General features: G+C 60.5%; 1 protein-coding gene across 1 annotated transcript; it reads right to left on the reverse strand.

Annotated features, from left to right (window-relative positions):
- Positions 1–2,771: 2,771 nt before the first annotated feature.
- Positions 2,772–10,237, reverse strand: CYP27B1 (cytochrome P450 family 27 subfamily B member 1). The gene is made up of 9 exons (XM_090054282.1): positions 9,953–10,237; positions 8,444–8,634; positions 7,282–7,478; positions 6,004–6,204; positions 5,120–5,283; positions 4,865–5,031; positions 4,552–4,633; positions 4,087–4,284; positions 2,772–3,461 (listed from the first exon to the last, which is right to left on the reverse strand). Exons 1-9 carry the CDS (start codon positions 10,169–10,171, stop codon positions 3,348–3,350), a joined length of 1,533 nt encoding a protein of 510 aa, XP_089910408.1. The 5' UTR covers positions 10,172–10,237; the 3' UTR covers positions 2,772–3,347.
- Between the last annotated feature and the right edge of the window lie 2,991 nt (positions 10,238–13,228).

Consider the following 13,228-nt stretch of genomic DNA (forward strand, 5'->3'; position numbering starts at 1 on the left):
ATACTGGGCCACTGGGTGTCAGGAGAACCCTGCGTACCCATTTCCCTGCTAGCCCAGCAGAGGCAGCTAACACCAGCGTGACTTTCATTTTACCCTAGGTAATCCCATAGTAACTCCCTTGGAGTCCAGTAAGTCTGGTGGAAGGCACCTGGGCTCTGTGTCCTCTCCTTGTCTTGTCAGGTGTGTCCAGGCCCTTGGGTGTGTGGGTTTTGGGTGGGGAGGACTGAGCTGATATCTCCAAGGAACATCACAGACGGGGTGGGAGGGTTGTGGACTCTCCATCCTTGGAGGTTTCAAAGACCCAGCTAGACAAAGCCCTGGCTGGGGTGGTCTAGGTGGGGCTGGTCCTGCTTGGAGCAGGAGGTTGGACTAGATGTGACCCCCTGAGGTCCCTTCCAACCCTCCTTTTCTATGATTTATATGTGCAGGCAGCGAAGCTGCAGAGACTGTCTTCCCTTTGCGTGCTTTGAATTCTCTTCATCCTTCCATGACCAGGAGGGGCCTCTGGTACCCGCTGGCTTGAAGGCGCCTGGGTTTTAGGTGCATTAGGGCCTGGTTTGGAGCAGAGGGGAGAGGGCAGAGGCAGAAGCAGGGGGGTTGTGGCCCAGCTCAGAAGCCGGAGGGATGAATGGGAGGCTGCAGAGCTGCACTGAAGCCCCAGAGCTTGAGGCAGCTGGCTACGGAGGAGCAGATTTAGATGCTGCCTGCTCCGTGGGGGTAGAGGCCTTGGCTCCTAGGAGCATCTCAGAGGCCGCAGACGCTGGGAGCACAGTGGATCCTGGCATATGACCCCCAACCCAGGGCTCTGCAGCCGCCCAGAGACAGTGCCAGGAACCCAGCAGGGGTGGCAGTGGCTTGGTGCCCGGGGTTAGGGGCAGCTCCACCTCATCACTGCTGATAGAATGGGCCCCCCCCAACCCGCATCTTTGCCCCGCAAATATTTCAGGGAGCGGCTCATTGCCAGGCATCAGGCTCCAAGGTGATCGGCTGCTTGGTGGGGGCAGAGCAGGGCCGAGATATCACCTGGCAGCTGGCTCCGCCACCAGGGCTCTCTGCATGCCTTTGCCCACGGGCTGCCCCTCTTCTCTCTGTGCCAGGCCAGCTTGGCTGGTGAAGGGGGCTGCCAGATGTGGCCCGCGCCCCTGGGACCTGACAGCAGGGGTGGCCATGGTAGCAGAGCCCCGTGGCAGAGATGCGGGGGGATATGGGGATGGATGGACAGACAGACAGACCCCCAAGCCCCTTTCTCCAGCTCTGGCCTGACCTGTGCAGCTGCAGCCTCCAGCTGCCCCCGTGTGAACGGGAGTTGGTGGGGGGTGGGGGCACACACACACACACACACACACACACACACATCATTTCCACCCCCTCCACACGCGTGCACACACGATCTGCTTCCTTGACCATGTCATAATCCTATGCTTGTGACCTCACAACCTGTTGCCAGGGAGACAGCAATGAGGCAGAATGACATCATTGCCAGGCAATGAGGATGGCTCAGGAGGCAGCAGGAGTGACAGGGCTCAGGGCCAGGCCAGGGCGCTGGAGCAAGGGGCAGTGGCCACAGGGCTGAGGCTGCCCAGTTGAAGCTGGCCGTGGAAGGCGACGGGGGGATCACTCTGGTCCTAAGATGCCTTCAAGCCCAGCCTGCAGGAACCCACCGGGGCCAAATGCAGCAGGGGCTTGTAACAGCATCTCTGGGGCTGGGAGCCCCGCCAGGGGCAACCGTGGCTCAGACTGGGACATGGGCCTGTGGAGGATGCTATATGGGGTAAGAGGTATGTGTGCAGGAATGAGTGTACAAAGGCAACACAAGCACTTGCCTGGGGGTGGGGGAGAAAGGGCGTGAGCCCCTGCTTTGTGCGCCACCAGCCCCCTCTCCTGCTGGGGACCGGTCTTCTCCCTGCCTGGGCAGGACATGTGCCAGCTCCATGTCTCACCCCAGGCTTTCCCATCTCTTCTATCTCAGTGCTCCCCTGGCCCCTTACCCAGCCGCAGGCCCCTGGGGGCAGGGGACCTTGGGCAGCTGAACTGGTGCCAGGTCATGGGTGCTCCCAGCATGGACAGCTACGGCTTGCCAGCTCCTGCAGCAGGCAGGCAGGTCCCTGGGATGCCTGCAGGGGGGTGATGCATCATGTACTTGCTGGCGTCAGCACGGGCCTGGCTTCAGGGGAGTGGTCCAGGCCAAGGGTCATACCCAAGGAGCTAGGACAGGCTGCGGGCCTGTTGTCGGGGGGGGAGGGGGGGCAAGTCCCTGTGACTTCTGTCTACTTCCACCGGGGATACGGGGCCGCATTCGCTGCGCCTGCTTCTGGGGTGGAACATGGACCTGCTCAGCTTCTGAATCCAGCCGTTGCAGCCTGCTCGTTCTGTGCGGGGTGGAAACCAGGCCTCTGCATTAAAATGATCTGGGGGAGGTTCAGAGGCTGGAACGGAGCCGAAATGAGAACACAGCACCCGGGGGGGGGGGGGGAGGGGGGTCTTGGAGGATTCGTCACCCAGGAAGTATGCAGTGTGGGGGCAGGGTGGGCTAGGGCAGCCAGTCAGGAACTCTAAGCCTTGCCACTGACATGCCATCTGACTGTGGGCAAGTCACTTCACCTCCCAGTCTCGCTTCCCGTTTCTCATCCCACTTTTGCCTTCCCGGCTCCATCAGGCCCTGATCCAAGGTAGAGCCTGGAGGCACCCGTAAGGGATCAAACCCATCCCCCCCCATTACCCCACCCTGGCTCTTTCCGGCCCCATCACACAGACACAGGCCCAGCTCAGGCTTAAAAAAAAACAACACGTTTATTATGCAGACAATAATAAATACAGTGTTTAAATAGCAAAGCACCCATGGCAGCGCTGGGCCGACAGGCCCGAGTTGCAGAGATTCAGGCTCTCAGGTTCCAGCTTCTGCCCAGGGCGCGTTGATAAATACAGGCTATAAAAATAATAAATAATGGCCCGGTGCTTTCAATAGCATCGTTTGGCATTAACGACCCTGCGCGTTTAGACACATATGCGCCTTGTGCAAACAGCTGTCCGGCCTCCCCTGATTGATACCTGCTGGGGAATTGGCCCTGAGCTGCTGATTGTCGTGGCTTTCATCACCGGTGGATCTTTGTGGCTGGACAGGGATTTGAACTGGCAGAGGGAGGGGGCTGGGCTAGGCTCAGTGCCCCCCAGGACTGGCTCCTTGGGGGGACCTTTGCCTCTGAGGGTGTCCGTCAAGTCTCAGAGGATGTGGAGGCGTCCCAATCTGGGAGGTGTCACTTGGAAAAAGCAGGTCTATGGGTCCTTCCCCTGCCCCAGTTGCCACCCCACAAGCACCCCTGTCCTTGGCCTCTCTCAGACAGGCTCCATCAGCGGCTCAGGAACTGCAGGTTGATGTCCTTCTCAGGCACCAGCAGGGTGCGAGTCATGGGCTTTACTGGGCAGTCGGCCGGCTCCGGCCGGACATCGAAGTGTGTGAGGATCTGCAAAGAGATGGATGGAAGGGCTCAGTACCATAAGGAGCTCCGCACCGGGTCAGCCCAAGCCCAGACCGTGGCTTCCTTGTGAAGAAGTCGCAGGCATTTGCCCCCCAGAACAGGCCCCCAGCCTGCCCTAGCCCCTTGGGCATGACCCTTGGCCTGGACCTCCACAGCCAGGCATGTGCTGACCTCTCCCTGCCATCCCCTCCTCATTGGCGCAGAGCTGGCAGAGGAGACATCCCAGTCCCTGCCCATTTATGGATGCACCCGCCTGAGTCTGTCCAGTCCCTCACTGCCCCGGGCCGTACTGAGTTCCCTCTTCCCTTTGCCCACATGTGGTGTGGCACTATAGCCCTCTAGCACCCCCTGCCCCAGGCTTTTCTGGTTTCTCTGGGTCTGGATGCATCCCAGCCCCCCGATCAGGTTGCTTCGGACCTTCCCTAGTTCTGCTACAACCAGGAAGTTTAATAAGACGAGGCCATGTGCCCTGAATCCATGCCCCCCCCAACCAACAACAGCACCTTGCTATAGAGAGGCAGGATCGAGCCTGGCAGGGAAAGACATGCCCCACCCTTCCCTGCCTGCCATTGCCATCAGCTCTATGGTGCCCCACGGACCCCACACTCACCTGAGCCAGAGCCAGGTGCACCTCGAGCTCGGCGATGCGCCGCCCCACACAGCTGCGCTTGCCGAAGCCAAAGGGCAGGGAGGCGTAAGGGTGGCGGGCTGCATCCCGCTGCAGCCAGCGCTCGGGCCGGAAGGCGTTGGGCTCCGGGAAGAACCGCTCGTCCCGCGACGTGGCATAGTGGCACAGCGTGATCAGGGTCTGCCGGGAGGGAGGGGTGTGCCCGTGAGATCCCGGTGTGGTCAGGGCCAGGGCACCACTGGGTATAGGTAGGGACAGGGCGGTGGGGATGCCCCCCAGTACTGCTATTGCCATCATATCCCAGCCCTGGGGACAAATAATCCCAGCTCCCCACACCCAGCATGGCAGAGACCCAGCCTGTTCCCTGGGGGTAGGGAGACCCCCCCCCCCACCTCCTCATCCCATCCACATCCCCCCACCACCCTGGCTGGGCCAGGCTCTGCTCACCTTCTTGGGAATGATGTACTCGCCCACTTGGATGTCCCGGTCCGGGATGACGCGAGCATTGCCTGGGATCACCGGGTACAGCCTGCGGGGGCAGAAGGGCAGTGTGGGTGAGGGTCTGCCTGTGAGGGTCTCACCTCAGGTCGCAGGTTCTAGTCCCATAGCCGGTGGCTCTGCCTCCTGCCCGGCTCAAGGCACTGCAGAGACCCCAGTGCCGCCCCAAGAGAAACCTGAGGTCCTCCCATAGCCATTACAACCAGCTCCATCCCCTTTAGACCCCAGGTTGATCCCCCAACCATAGCCTGGACGCTCTCACCTCAGCGCCTCCTTCACCACGGCCTTTAGCAAAGGCATCCGGGCCACGTCTGAGGCCGATGGGATGGCACCATCCTGCACCGCGGCGCTGATCTCAGCGTGGACTGCAGCCTGAACCTCCGGGTGCCGCGCCAGCTCGTACAGGCTCCAGGACAGCGTGCTGGAGATCTGCAGGACCGAGAGGGGCTGTGGGGTTAGAGGCACGGACCTAGGGGCATCCCCTTTCCCTGCCTCCCACCGACCTCTTTCCACCTACCGTGTCGATGCCAGCCAGCAGCAGCTCGGTGACATTGCCGTAGATTTCCTTCATGGAGAGCTGCTCCTTGGCCAGGTAGTAGGTGAGGAACTTGCCTTCCACCGGCTGCCCTCGGGCAACCTGTACTGCCACTTCTGCCAGGCGCCGGTCGATGTGCTTCTTGGCTGCCGGAGCACAAAGGTCTCATGAGACCCAAGCACCAGCTCTTTAATCCCACCACTGCCCTGGTGCTGGCTGGGCCGGGCTGCGGGAGCCAGGGTGAGAATACAAGCTCTGTTTGGGAGTGGGGAGCAGTAGGGCAACCTGAGAGCCAGCAGCCCCTTCCCCTGCCTTCCAGCCCCCCATCACTCATGGGTGGAGATTTCCAGAGAAGCCCAAGGCATTCCAGTTTCTAAATCCCTTGGGCTGCCAGAAAAGCACCTGCGTCTATCTCTGGGAAGCAAGGATTAATGCCAGCTCCAGCCCTGGTGATGACCTAATGCCATAACCACGCTGTGGGGATGATGGCACCCAGCTGGCCCATGCTGGAAAAAGGAATTCCCTGGAGGGGCCTAAATCTTGGCTCGCAGTTTAAAAAGACTCATCGGGACCCTTGCAAGTCGGAACGGGAGTTATGGGAGAGCTGATTCAGCAGGTGACAGCAGGAAGCTTCCAGGAAGCTCTGTGAGCTCAGGGAATTTCGCAGCAGCTCTGGGTGCCCAGCCCCTAATGGCTGCAAGGCGCTTCAATAAAGATCCAAGCTGCTGCTTCTCCCCACCTGCTCCCATGTTTCATAAATGCTGTGCAATGATGAAAATGGGCTCCGCGCTCCTCCCCGAGGGAATGGGGCCATGGGAGAGACGCCAGAGCCCTACCCTCTCCGCCTACCCCAGGAGGTCACACACCAAAGGCAAACATGTAGTCCCAGGCCTCGCAGAAGGTCTTCCAGGGCTTGGGGAAGAGGCGATGCAGGGCCTTAGGCATGGCCATGGTGAGCAGCGTCATGACGAACATGGTGTTGATGGAGCGGATGAAGGTCTCGGTCTCCTCGGGCACCTCGGCCTCCAGGCACCCGATGCGGGAATCAAAGAGGACTGAGGAGATGCCTGCAGGGAAGAGCCGCAAGGGTCAGAACCAGGGGGGTGCCGGGGCAAGGGTCCTCCTGCCCCCTTCTATTCCACAAGCCCTGCCAGGGACCGGGTCAGAGCCTAGCTCCGTCGTGCCCCTTCTCATGGGAGCCGAGGCTGGAAGAGACAGTGACTGGGTCTGATCAGGTCTTTTCCCCCCGTTAGTCCTTTCTCTCTCTCAGCCTCCAGCATTGAAGGTCCGGGACATTCTGCATCCTTCACTACCTGCTCAATAGCTCCTGATGCCCCTTTCCTCCAAGCACGTGTCCACCCCCTTGGTGAATATGGCTATGCTCTCAGCTCCCACCATGGCAGGTGGCCGTGAGTCCCACCCTGTCATGCCATGCTGGGGGAAAAAGTACATCCATGCGTTCGTTTTCAACTGACAACCTACCCATTTCATGCAGTGCCCCCTCATTCTGGTCTGGAGAGAGAGAGGCAGGAATAAATCCCTAGTGACTTCCTCTTTGCCATTCAACGTGTTGGAAACCCTTCTCTCATCTCCCCTCAAGTGTCTCTTCTCTACACAGAACAGGTCTGGCCTCGTTAGTCTCTCCTCCTACAAAAGCCCCTCTATACAGGAGCACTTGATTAGAGAATCATCATCTTTGAGCACAGAATCAGAGAAGACGAGGGTTGGAAGAGACCTCAGGAGGTCCTATCTAGTCCAACCCCCTGCTCCAAGCAGGACCAGCCCCAACTACATCATCCCAGCTCAGGCTTTGTCTAGCCAGGTCTTAAACCCCTCCAAGGATGCCCTTCTCTGGATCTTCTCTACTTCTAGATCCTTTTGGAGGTGCGGGGACCAGAACCGGGTGCAGGATTCAAGGCATGGACACCCCATGAGTGAATTAAGGGGCATCACAATACTTTCAGCAGTGTTCACAATTCCCTTCTTAATGACGCCTGCCATCGTGTTTGTCTTTTTTTGGTGATGGCTGATGTCCACAGTGCCTCCCAGATCTCTTTCCTGGGTGCTGATGGCTCACAGAGCCCACCGTAGTGTAGGCAGAGCTCAAGTTATTCATCCCCAAGCCCCACGCCCCGGCCACGCACCCTCGAGGCCGAACTTGTAGAACTCGCCGGCCACGTCGGTGACTACATGGCGCTCGTGACGCTGGCGCCGGAGCTCCAGGCGGCGGACGAGGTCACCCACGACACTGTTCAAGGCCCCGGCGTATGACTCCACCTCCTTGGGCTTTAGCATATGCTTGGCCAGGATGCTGCGGGTCTTCTGCCACTCCTCGCCTTCCCTGAGAGGGGGATAAAGGGATGCCACGTTAGGTCCACTGAGACAAGAGGGGCACTCTTGGCCAATGGATCCAGCCCCAGCTGCTGCTCCACCCCCCTGTGCCTACCAGCCTGGCTGGAAGCAAAGGCCCCCAGAGGCAAGGCCAAGAGGAAGGTGCTGGGCTGGAGGAGGTTGCTCTGCTGTGAAGTCCCCCCTCCAGCCCAGGGGAGAGGAACAGCCAATCCTGGGCACCTGCAAGGGTGCCCCCCCAAGCCTTACTCACATCCTGCACCCAGTGCGGTGGGGCTGGGATCTGAGTCAGGACTTACTCAGTGCAACCCTCATGCTTTGCGCAAGTCCAGGCAGCCGTGGGAGTGCAGAGTGACGTCGCCCCGGGGGGCAGAGCAGGGGGGTGACTCCCCATAGCTTTGGGACGGGGGGTGGGGAGGGGGAGGAAATGGCTGCGTCACAGGGGCTCAGATGTGGGAGGGTGCCACCTGTTTATGGGGAGCAGATCCCATAGGGGATGGGAATAAGTGACCCTCCCATAGGACCCCATCAATATTCTTAATGAGGGGATGCCAGGCAGAGGCCAGGCCCATACCCACGCCAGTAATGAGCATGGAGGGTGGACACCAGTCCATGCCCAACTCCGCGCCCCCCATTTTGGGGATAGGCTCCTTTGGGGCTGCGTTAACCCTTTACTCCCCGCTCAGACCAGCTTCCTATTGGGCCCCATTCTTGGTGACGACTGCTTCCTCCACTCCCGGCTCTCCTGTCCACCCTGCTGGCATCTACCACTGGGTTATCTGTACAGCGCCTGGCATGGCAGGCAGGGCAGATCCTGATCCTTGCTGGGGTGCAGGAGATTTTGGTGCCCGACTCCCTTAGGCAGAAAGATGTTGGCAGGGTCTCTGGGAACTCAGAGTTTAGCTTTTGTGACACCCCCCCCACATTCCCATGCAAAGCATGGTGGGGATGACTTACGCTGTGAGCAGCCCGTACGCGTGGCCCCGGCTTTCCCGGTAGTCCTTCCAGGAGGAGAGGTCCGAGCGCACCGGGTGCTTCCCCTCCTGCCGCAGGACCTGCTCGATCAGCCCGGGGTCAGCCACGTGCACCGTGAGGATGGGCCCGAAGCTGGCCTTCCATACCGGCCCGTACTTGGCTTTCCCTTCCATCTAGAAGGCAGGAGAAGATGGCTCAGTGCTGGAGATGGAGTGACTGGGGTCCCTTGAAGCCTCCCCCTGCCCCGTTCTCAGATCCTTTGGTGCCCGAACGAGTCAATGATCCACCTGCCGGACTCTGCTCCTGGCCACCAGCCCCCTCTCCCCCCACCCCCTGCTCCTTCGGCCTCAGAGGCTGGACTCCGGCAGGACTGAGCTCCCTGGAGAGAGGAAGTGGCAGCGAATTGGGAGTGAGACCGGAGTCTCCCTTCCCAAGCCAGTCGGTCATTAGGGAGGGATACAATTAATCAAGAAGACAGAGCAGACGGCACCCGCCTGGCAGGGAATAGGCGCAGCTGGGTCCCAGCCTCATCTCTCTCCTGGCAAATTTGGGCTTTGGGGTGCAGTGGGCACACGCAGCCCCAAGGACCAGGTGGATCCCCCCTCCTTGCAGGCGTGGGAGAGGGGAGACAAGGAGGTGCTGGAGCATCAGGAAAGGTGGTCTGAATTTGGCCTGCCCCAAAGGCGATGCTGTGTCTCCCTCCTGCAGCTCACCCCCACTCCCAGCCAGGGAAACTAGATCCAGGGGAACATCAGGAGCTTTCAAAGCCCTGGACACATTGGATGGAGACAAGCTACACAATTCACAGAGGGGAGATGGTGGGGGGTCTCAGAGACAAAATGCACTGCCCAATCCAGGAGGTGAAGCCTCGGGGGGCACATGGAGAAGGAAACCCCTCCATTCCTCTTGATTTCTCAGTGCATTGACCCAAGCAGGGCAGGGTCTCTCCCCGGGGTGAGGTCCCTCCCCAGCCACATATCCTGCTTCCATTCATAAAGCAGACACAAAACTCCCATCCCTGCCAACCGGAAAGGCCCCGTGAGGACCTTCCCCAGCTCCATTCCCCTCCATGCACTGTAACGTGCACAGTGCATGTGGCCAAACCCATAATTAGGGGGTCAGGTGTCTATGGATCCCCCGGTTCGGAGGCACCCTCTCTGATGGGCCAGTGGGGATGTCCCCGAGAGCTGTGGGAAGTGGCCTAAAGGTGCGCGGGCATACGGCGAGCAGGCGACAGGTTGTACAGCGCCGACCACCCCACCGCTTGCCAACGTGAGCGTCTCGGCTTGGCTCGTGGGGTTTCTTGGAGGACTTGTCCGCTCCGGGGACTAAGGACGGAGCTGGTTTGGGAGGGGAGCACCCGGCAAAGGTGCTGTCGGCTTTACCCAGCGGCTGTCAGAGGCTGGACTCCCCCGATCTCCTGTGGGCAACTTGGAGGGCTCCAGGGACAGGTGCCAGGTGCATCCCTGGCTGCTCGGGCACGGGGCTTACCTGCAGCTCGTGCAGCCGGGACAGCCCCCGCCTGCAAAACAGGTCGTAGAAGAAGCTCAGCGCGCCTGGACCCGGCATCTGGGCTAAGGTCTTGGGTGCCTCGATCGCCTGGGCTAAGGTCTTGGGTGCCTCGATCGCCTGGGCTGGGGCCTGGCCCAGCTCGGGCAGGCAGCGGGCGAGCAGGGAGGCCCGGCCGGCTAGCTTCACGGCCTGTGGCATGCTGGCACGAGGAGGGAGGCAGCCCCAACACTGGTCCCCGCAGCATCTTTCGGGCTTATATGCAGAACGTGGCACGTGGAGGCGAGGAGGCCCCGCCCCCGGCCAAGCCCCGCCCCGCCCCCCGGTGTCTCAACGTTCGGTTATTTGCATAAGGTCAATCAGCGCGGGGGGGGAGGAGCAGGAGGCTGCTGTCATGCGGGCACGGGTGGGGGGGGCTGTGGGGCAGGGGGTGCCCGGGGGAGTGGGGACTGGGGGCCAGAGGGTGGGTATCAGGGTGCCTGGAGGTGGGTATTGGGAGGCCTTAGGGGTGGGTACTAGGGGGCAGAGGGTGCCTGGGGGTGGGTATCAGGGTGGACTGGGGGATGAGTACCAGGGGGTACCTGGGAGTGCATTTTGGTGGGGTCTAGAGGGTGAGTACCAGGGGCAGGGGGTGCCTGGGGAGATGGGTACTGGGGAAGAAGGGGGTGCCTGAGGGTGGGCACCCATGGAGTGTGGAAGGGGCCTGGGGGGCACGATTGCCCTGTGCTGAGCCTGGCACCGGGGTGGTGCCCCCCAGTGAAGGGTGGGGGGGGCAGGGCCGGGGAAGGGCAGGAAAGGGGATAAAGGCACAGGGAAGGGCCGAGTCAGCCCTGGGGGTGAGGAGGTGGGGGGGTGGGGAAGGAGGAGAAGCCCCAGAGCTGCAGCTGCAGTGCATGGGTGAGGCAGGCCCAGCCACATCTCTCCAGGATCACGCAGGGCGCTGGAAACAGGGCTCCCCCCGAGCCAGCTCGGTCCCCCCAGGCAGGCAGGTGCCCAGCCGGGGGTCTGGGTCTTTTACACAGTCTCTGCAGGAGCCCCAGGGATCCTGCTCCCCCTAGTCCCTGCCTCCCTGGGTGTGTGGGCAAGGATCCATGTGTGCACCTATGTGCATACTGATCCCCTTGCACACGTGCTTGCTGATGTGTGCACATATATGCATGTTGATCCGTTTGCACACATGTGCTGATGTGTGTGCACATATGCACATACTGATCCAGGTGTGAGTCGTGTGTGCTAATTCGTGGGCTGATTCGTGTGTGGATGCATGTGCATGCTGATCCATGCATGCACGTGTGCATGCCAGTCTGCACGTGCCCACATGCATGCTGATCTGCATGCACAAGTATGCTTGCTGATCTGTGTACACATGTACATATTGATCCAGGTGTGCCCATGCATGATCTGTGCACAGAGCCATATGTGCATGTGTGTGCATGTGCTCATCTGTGTGCACATATGGTGTGTGTATGCATGCACGTGCTGATCTCTGTGATATGCCTGCGTGAACACGTGCATGCATGCTGAGCTCTGCGGCACACGCATCTGTATGTTGTATACAACAGGGGAGCACCCACTGCTCACTGGTGTGTGTGTACATGGATGTGTATGCACGTGCTGCCCCTCAGGGCAGGAAAAAGGGCTGTCTCAGCCCCAGTAGGGCTGTGGGGCAGTTACAGCCCAAGAACCACAGTCCCCTTCAAGAGGGAAGGGGGCAGGGCAAGACTGGGGCTGGGGCCAGTGCGAGTGAACTTGGCCCGTGGTGAGGACATGACACTGGCTGCCTTGGACACAGGCCCAGAGGGCACTTGCTTTCTCAGCTGATTTGGCAGGGTGACGAGTGAGGTGATCCCAAGGCTGCCCTCGTGCCAGTTCCTCTTCCATTGCACCCAGCTTTCAGAAGACTGTTTGCCTGCAAACCACCGGGCTGTGTCCAGACCAGCCCCATTCCCTTTGCCCCAATGCCGTCTGCTTGGCAGCAGCCTCGTCCCTGGCTGAAAAGGCAAGTACGCGCCTTCCTGCGGCACAGTCCCCCATGGCCGTCTCGTATTCTCACAGGCACCAGCCTGCTTGTGTGCACCTCTCTAGATTCATCCATGTGTACAAATGGAGACGGTCCCTATCCTAGAACAGGGAAGATGACAGACCCACAAGCAGTAACAATACAGACGATCTCTGCTTGCGCCCTGGCCTCTAGCCACTAGGCCACCCCACCACTGCTTGGCATTTCAGGGACCATAGGAGCAGCCCACACCAGGACCCCCAAGCCTTCTAGGGGGCTAGAGGGAAATCAACAAGAGGATGCCGGAAACAGGGTCATGGTTCCAGTTCTGGAGCAGATAAAGGCAAGTGGGTCCGGAGCTGTTGGGATCTCTGTGCAAGACAGAGCAGTTCCCGTGTGCCCCAGTTGCACGCTTGGGAGCTGGACTTCCCAATTGGGAGTGGAGCAGGGCACAAGGGGCTGACCACGGACACAACATCAGGATGCTGGGCCCCTCCCAGGACCAGACCCCTTGGCACTGAGTGTTTCAAGGCTTGGAGGTGGCACCAGGCAAGGCTGGGTCCACACAGGTGCTCTGAGCCCATCCGGGGGGGTCTCAGCTCCCTGTGGTCTGAGCTCGGAGTCCGCTGTCCTAGGACTGAAGTCATCTTGCTCTGGTACCCTGGTCCCTGGGGGGAGGAGCTGCAGGGCAGAGACCTTCACAGAGGTGCCTTCCCCCCCGCCCCCATCCTAAGTTGGTTCTTTCTGCCTCTCCCTGCCCCACTTAGCCAGTGAGCATCTGGGATACAGCCCCTGCCAGGAGCATGGCCCTGGGAAGCAGCCACAATCGGCAGGGCAGTTGGAAAGGCCTGGCCCCCAGCCTCTAGGCAGCCCCATTTCCCGCTCCTTCCCCCAGAAACTTGCTTTTCAGCCAGGGAAACTCATATCCACGGCCTGAACTCATCCCTCTCACTCCCTGGCTGCTGTGATCACTTCCATGCATGTGGCCAGGGCCCCCCTTGTAGGAGGTGCACTGCTGGCTTGGTTTACCCCACATGACTGAGCATAGCGGGGCAGCCTTCAACTACCCTTGAAAAGCAAGGGTCTGGGATGTGCAGCACCAACCCCAGGCTCTGAAGCAGCTCGGGGAGTCCCCAGCAGCTCCAGGGAGAATAGGCAGCTTCCAGCCTGATGGATTGTTTCCTGATGGGGGCAGGGCCCTATCATTGCTCACGTCCACCCTCCTTGGACCCATGCCACTCCGTCAGGGCAGGGTGCAG

Source organism: Crocodylus siamensis, chromosome 6 (genome assembly GCF_052110815.1).
Source record: "Crocodylus siamensis isolate JL-2025a chromosome 6, ASM5211081v1, whole genome shotgun sequence".
Classification (NCBI taxonomy): domain Eukaryota; kingdom Metazoa; phylum Chordata; order Crocodylia; family Crocodylidae; genus Crocodylus; species Crocodylus siamensis.

Excerpts from the sequence above, each read along its gene's own strand:
- CYP27B1 (XM_090054282.1), bottom strand. The coding sequence starts at position 10,171 with ATGCCACAGGCCGTGAAGCTAGCCGGCCGGGCCTCCCTGCTCGCCCGC. Across the intron at positions 7,479-8,443 it reads GCGTACGGGCTGCTCACAGC|GGAAGGCGAGGAGTGGCAGA; the intron begins GTAAGTCATCCC and ends TCCCCCTCTCAG. Across the intron at positions 6,205-7,281 it reads CTACAAGTTCGGCCTCGAGG|GCATCTCCTCAGTCCTCTTT; the intron begins GTGCGTGGCCGG and ends TCTTCCCTGCAG.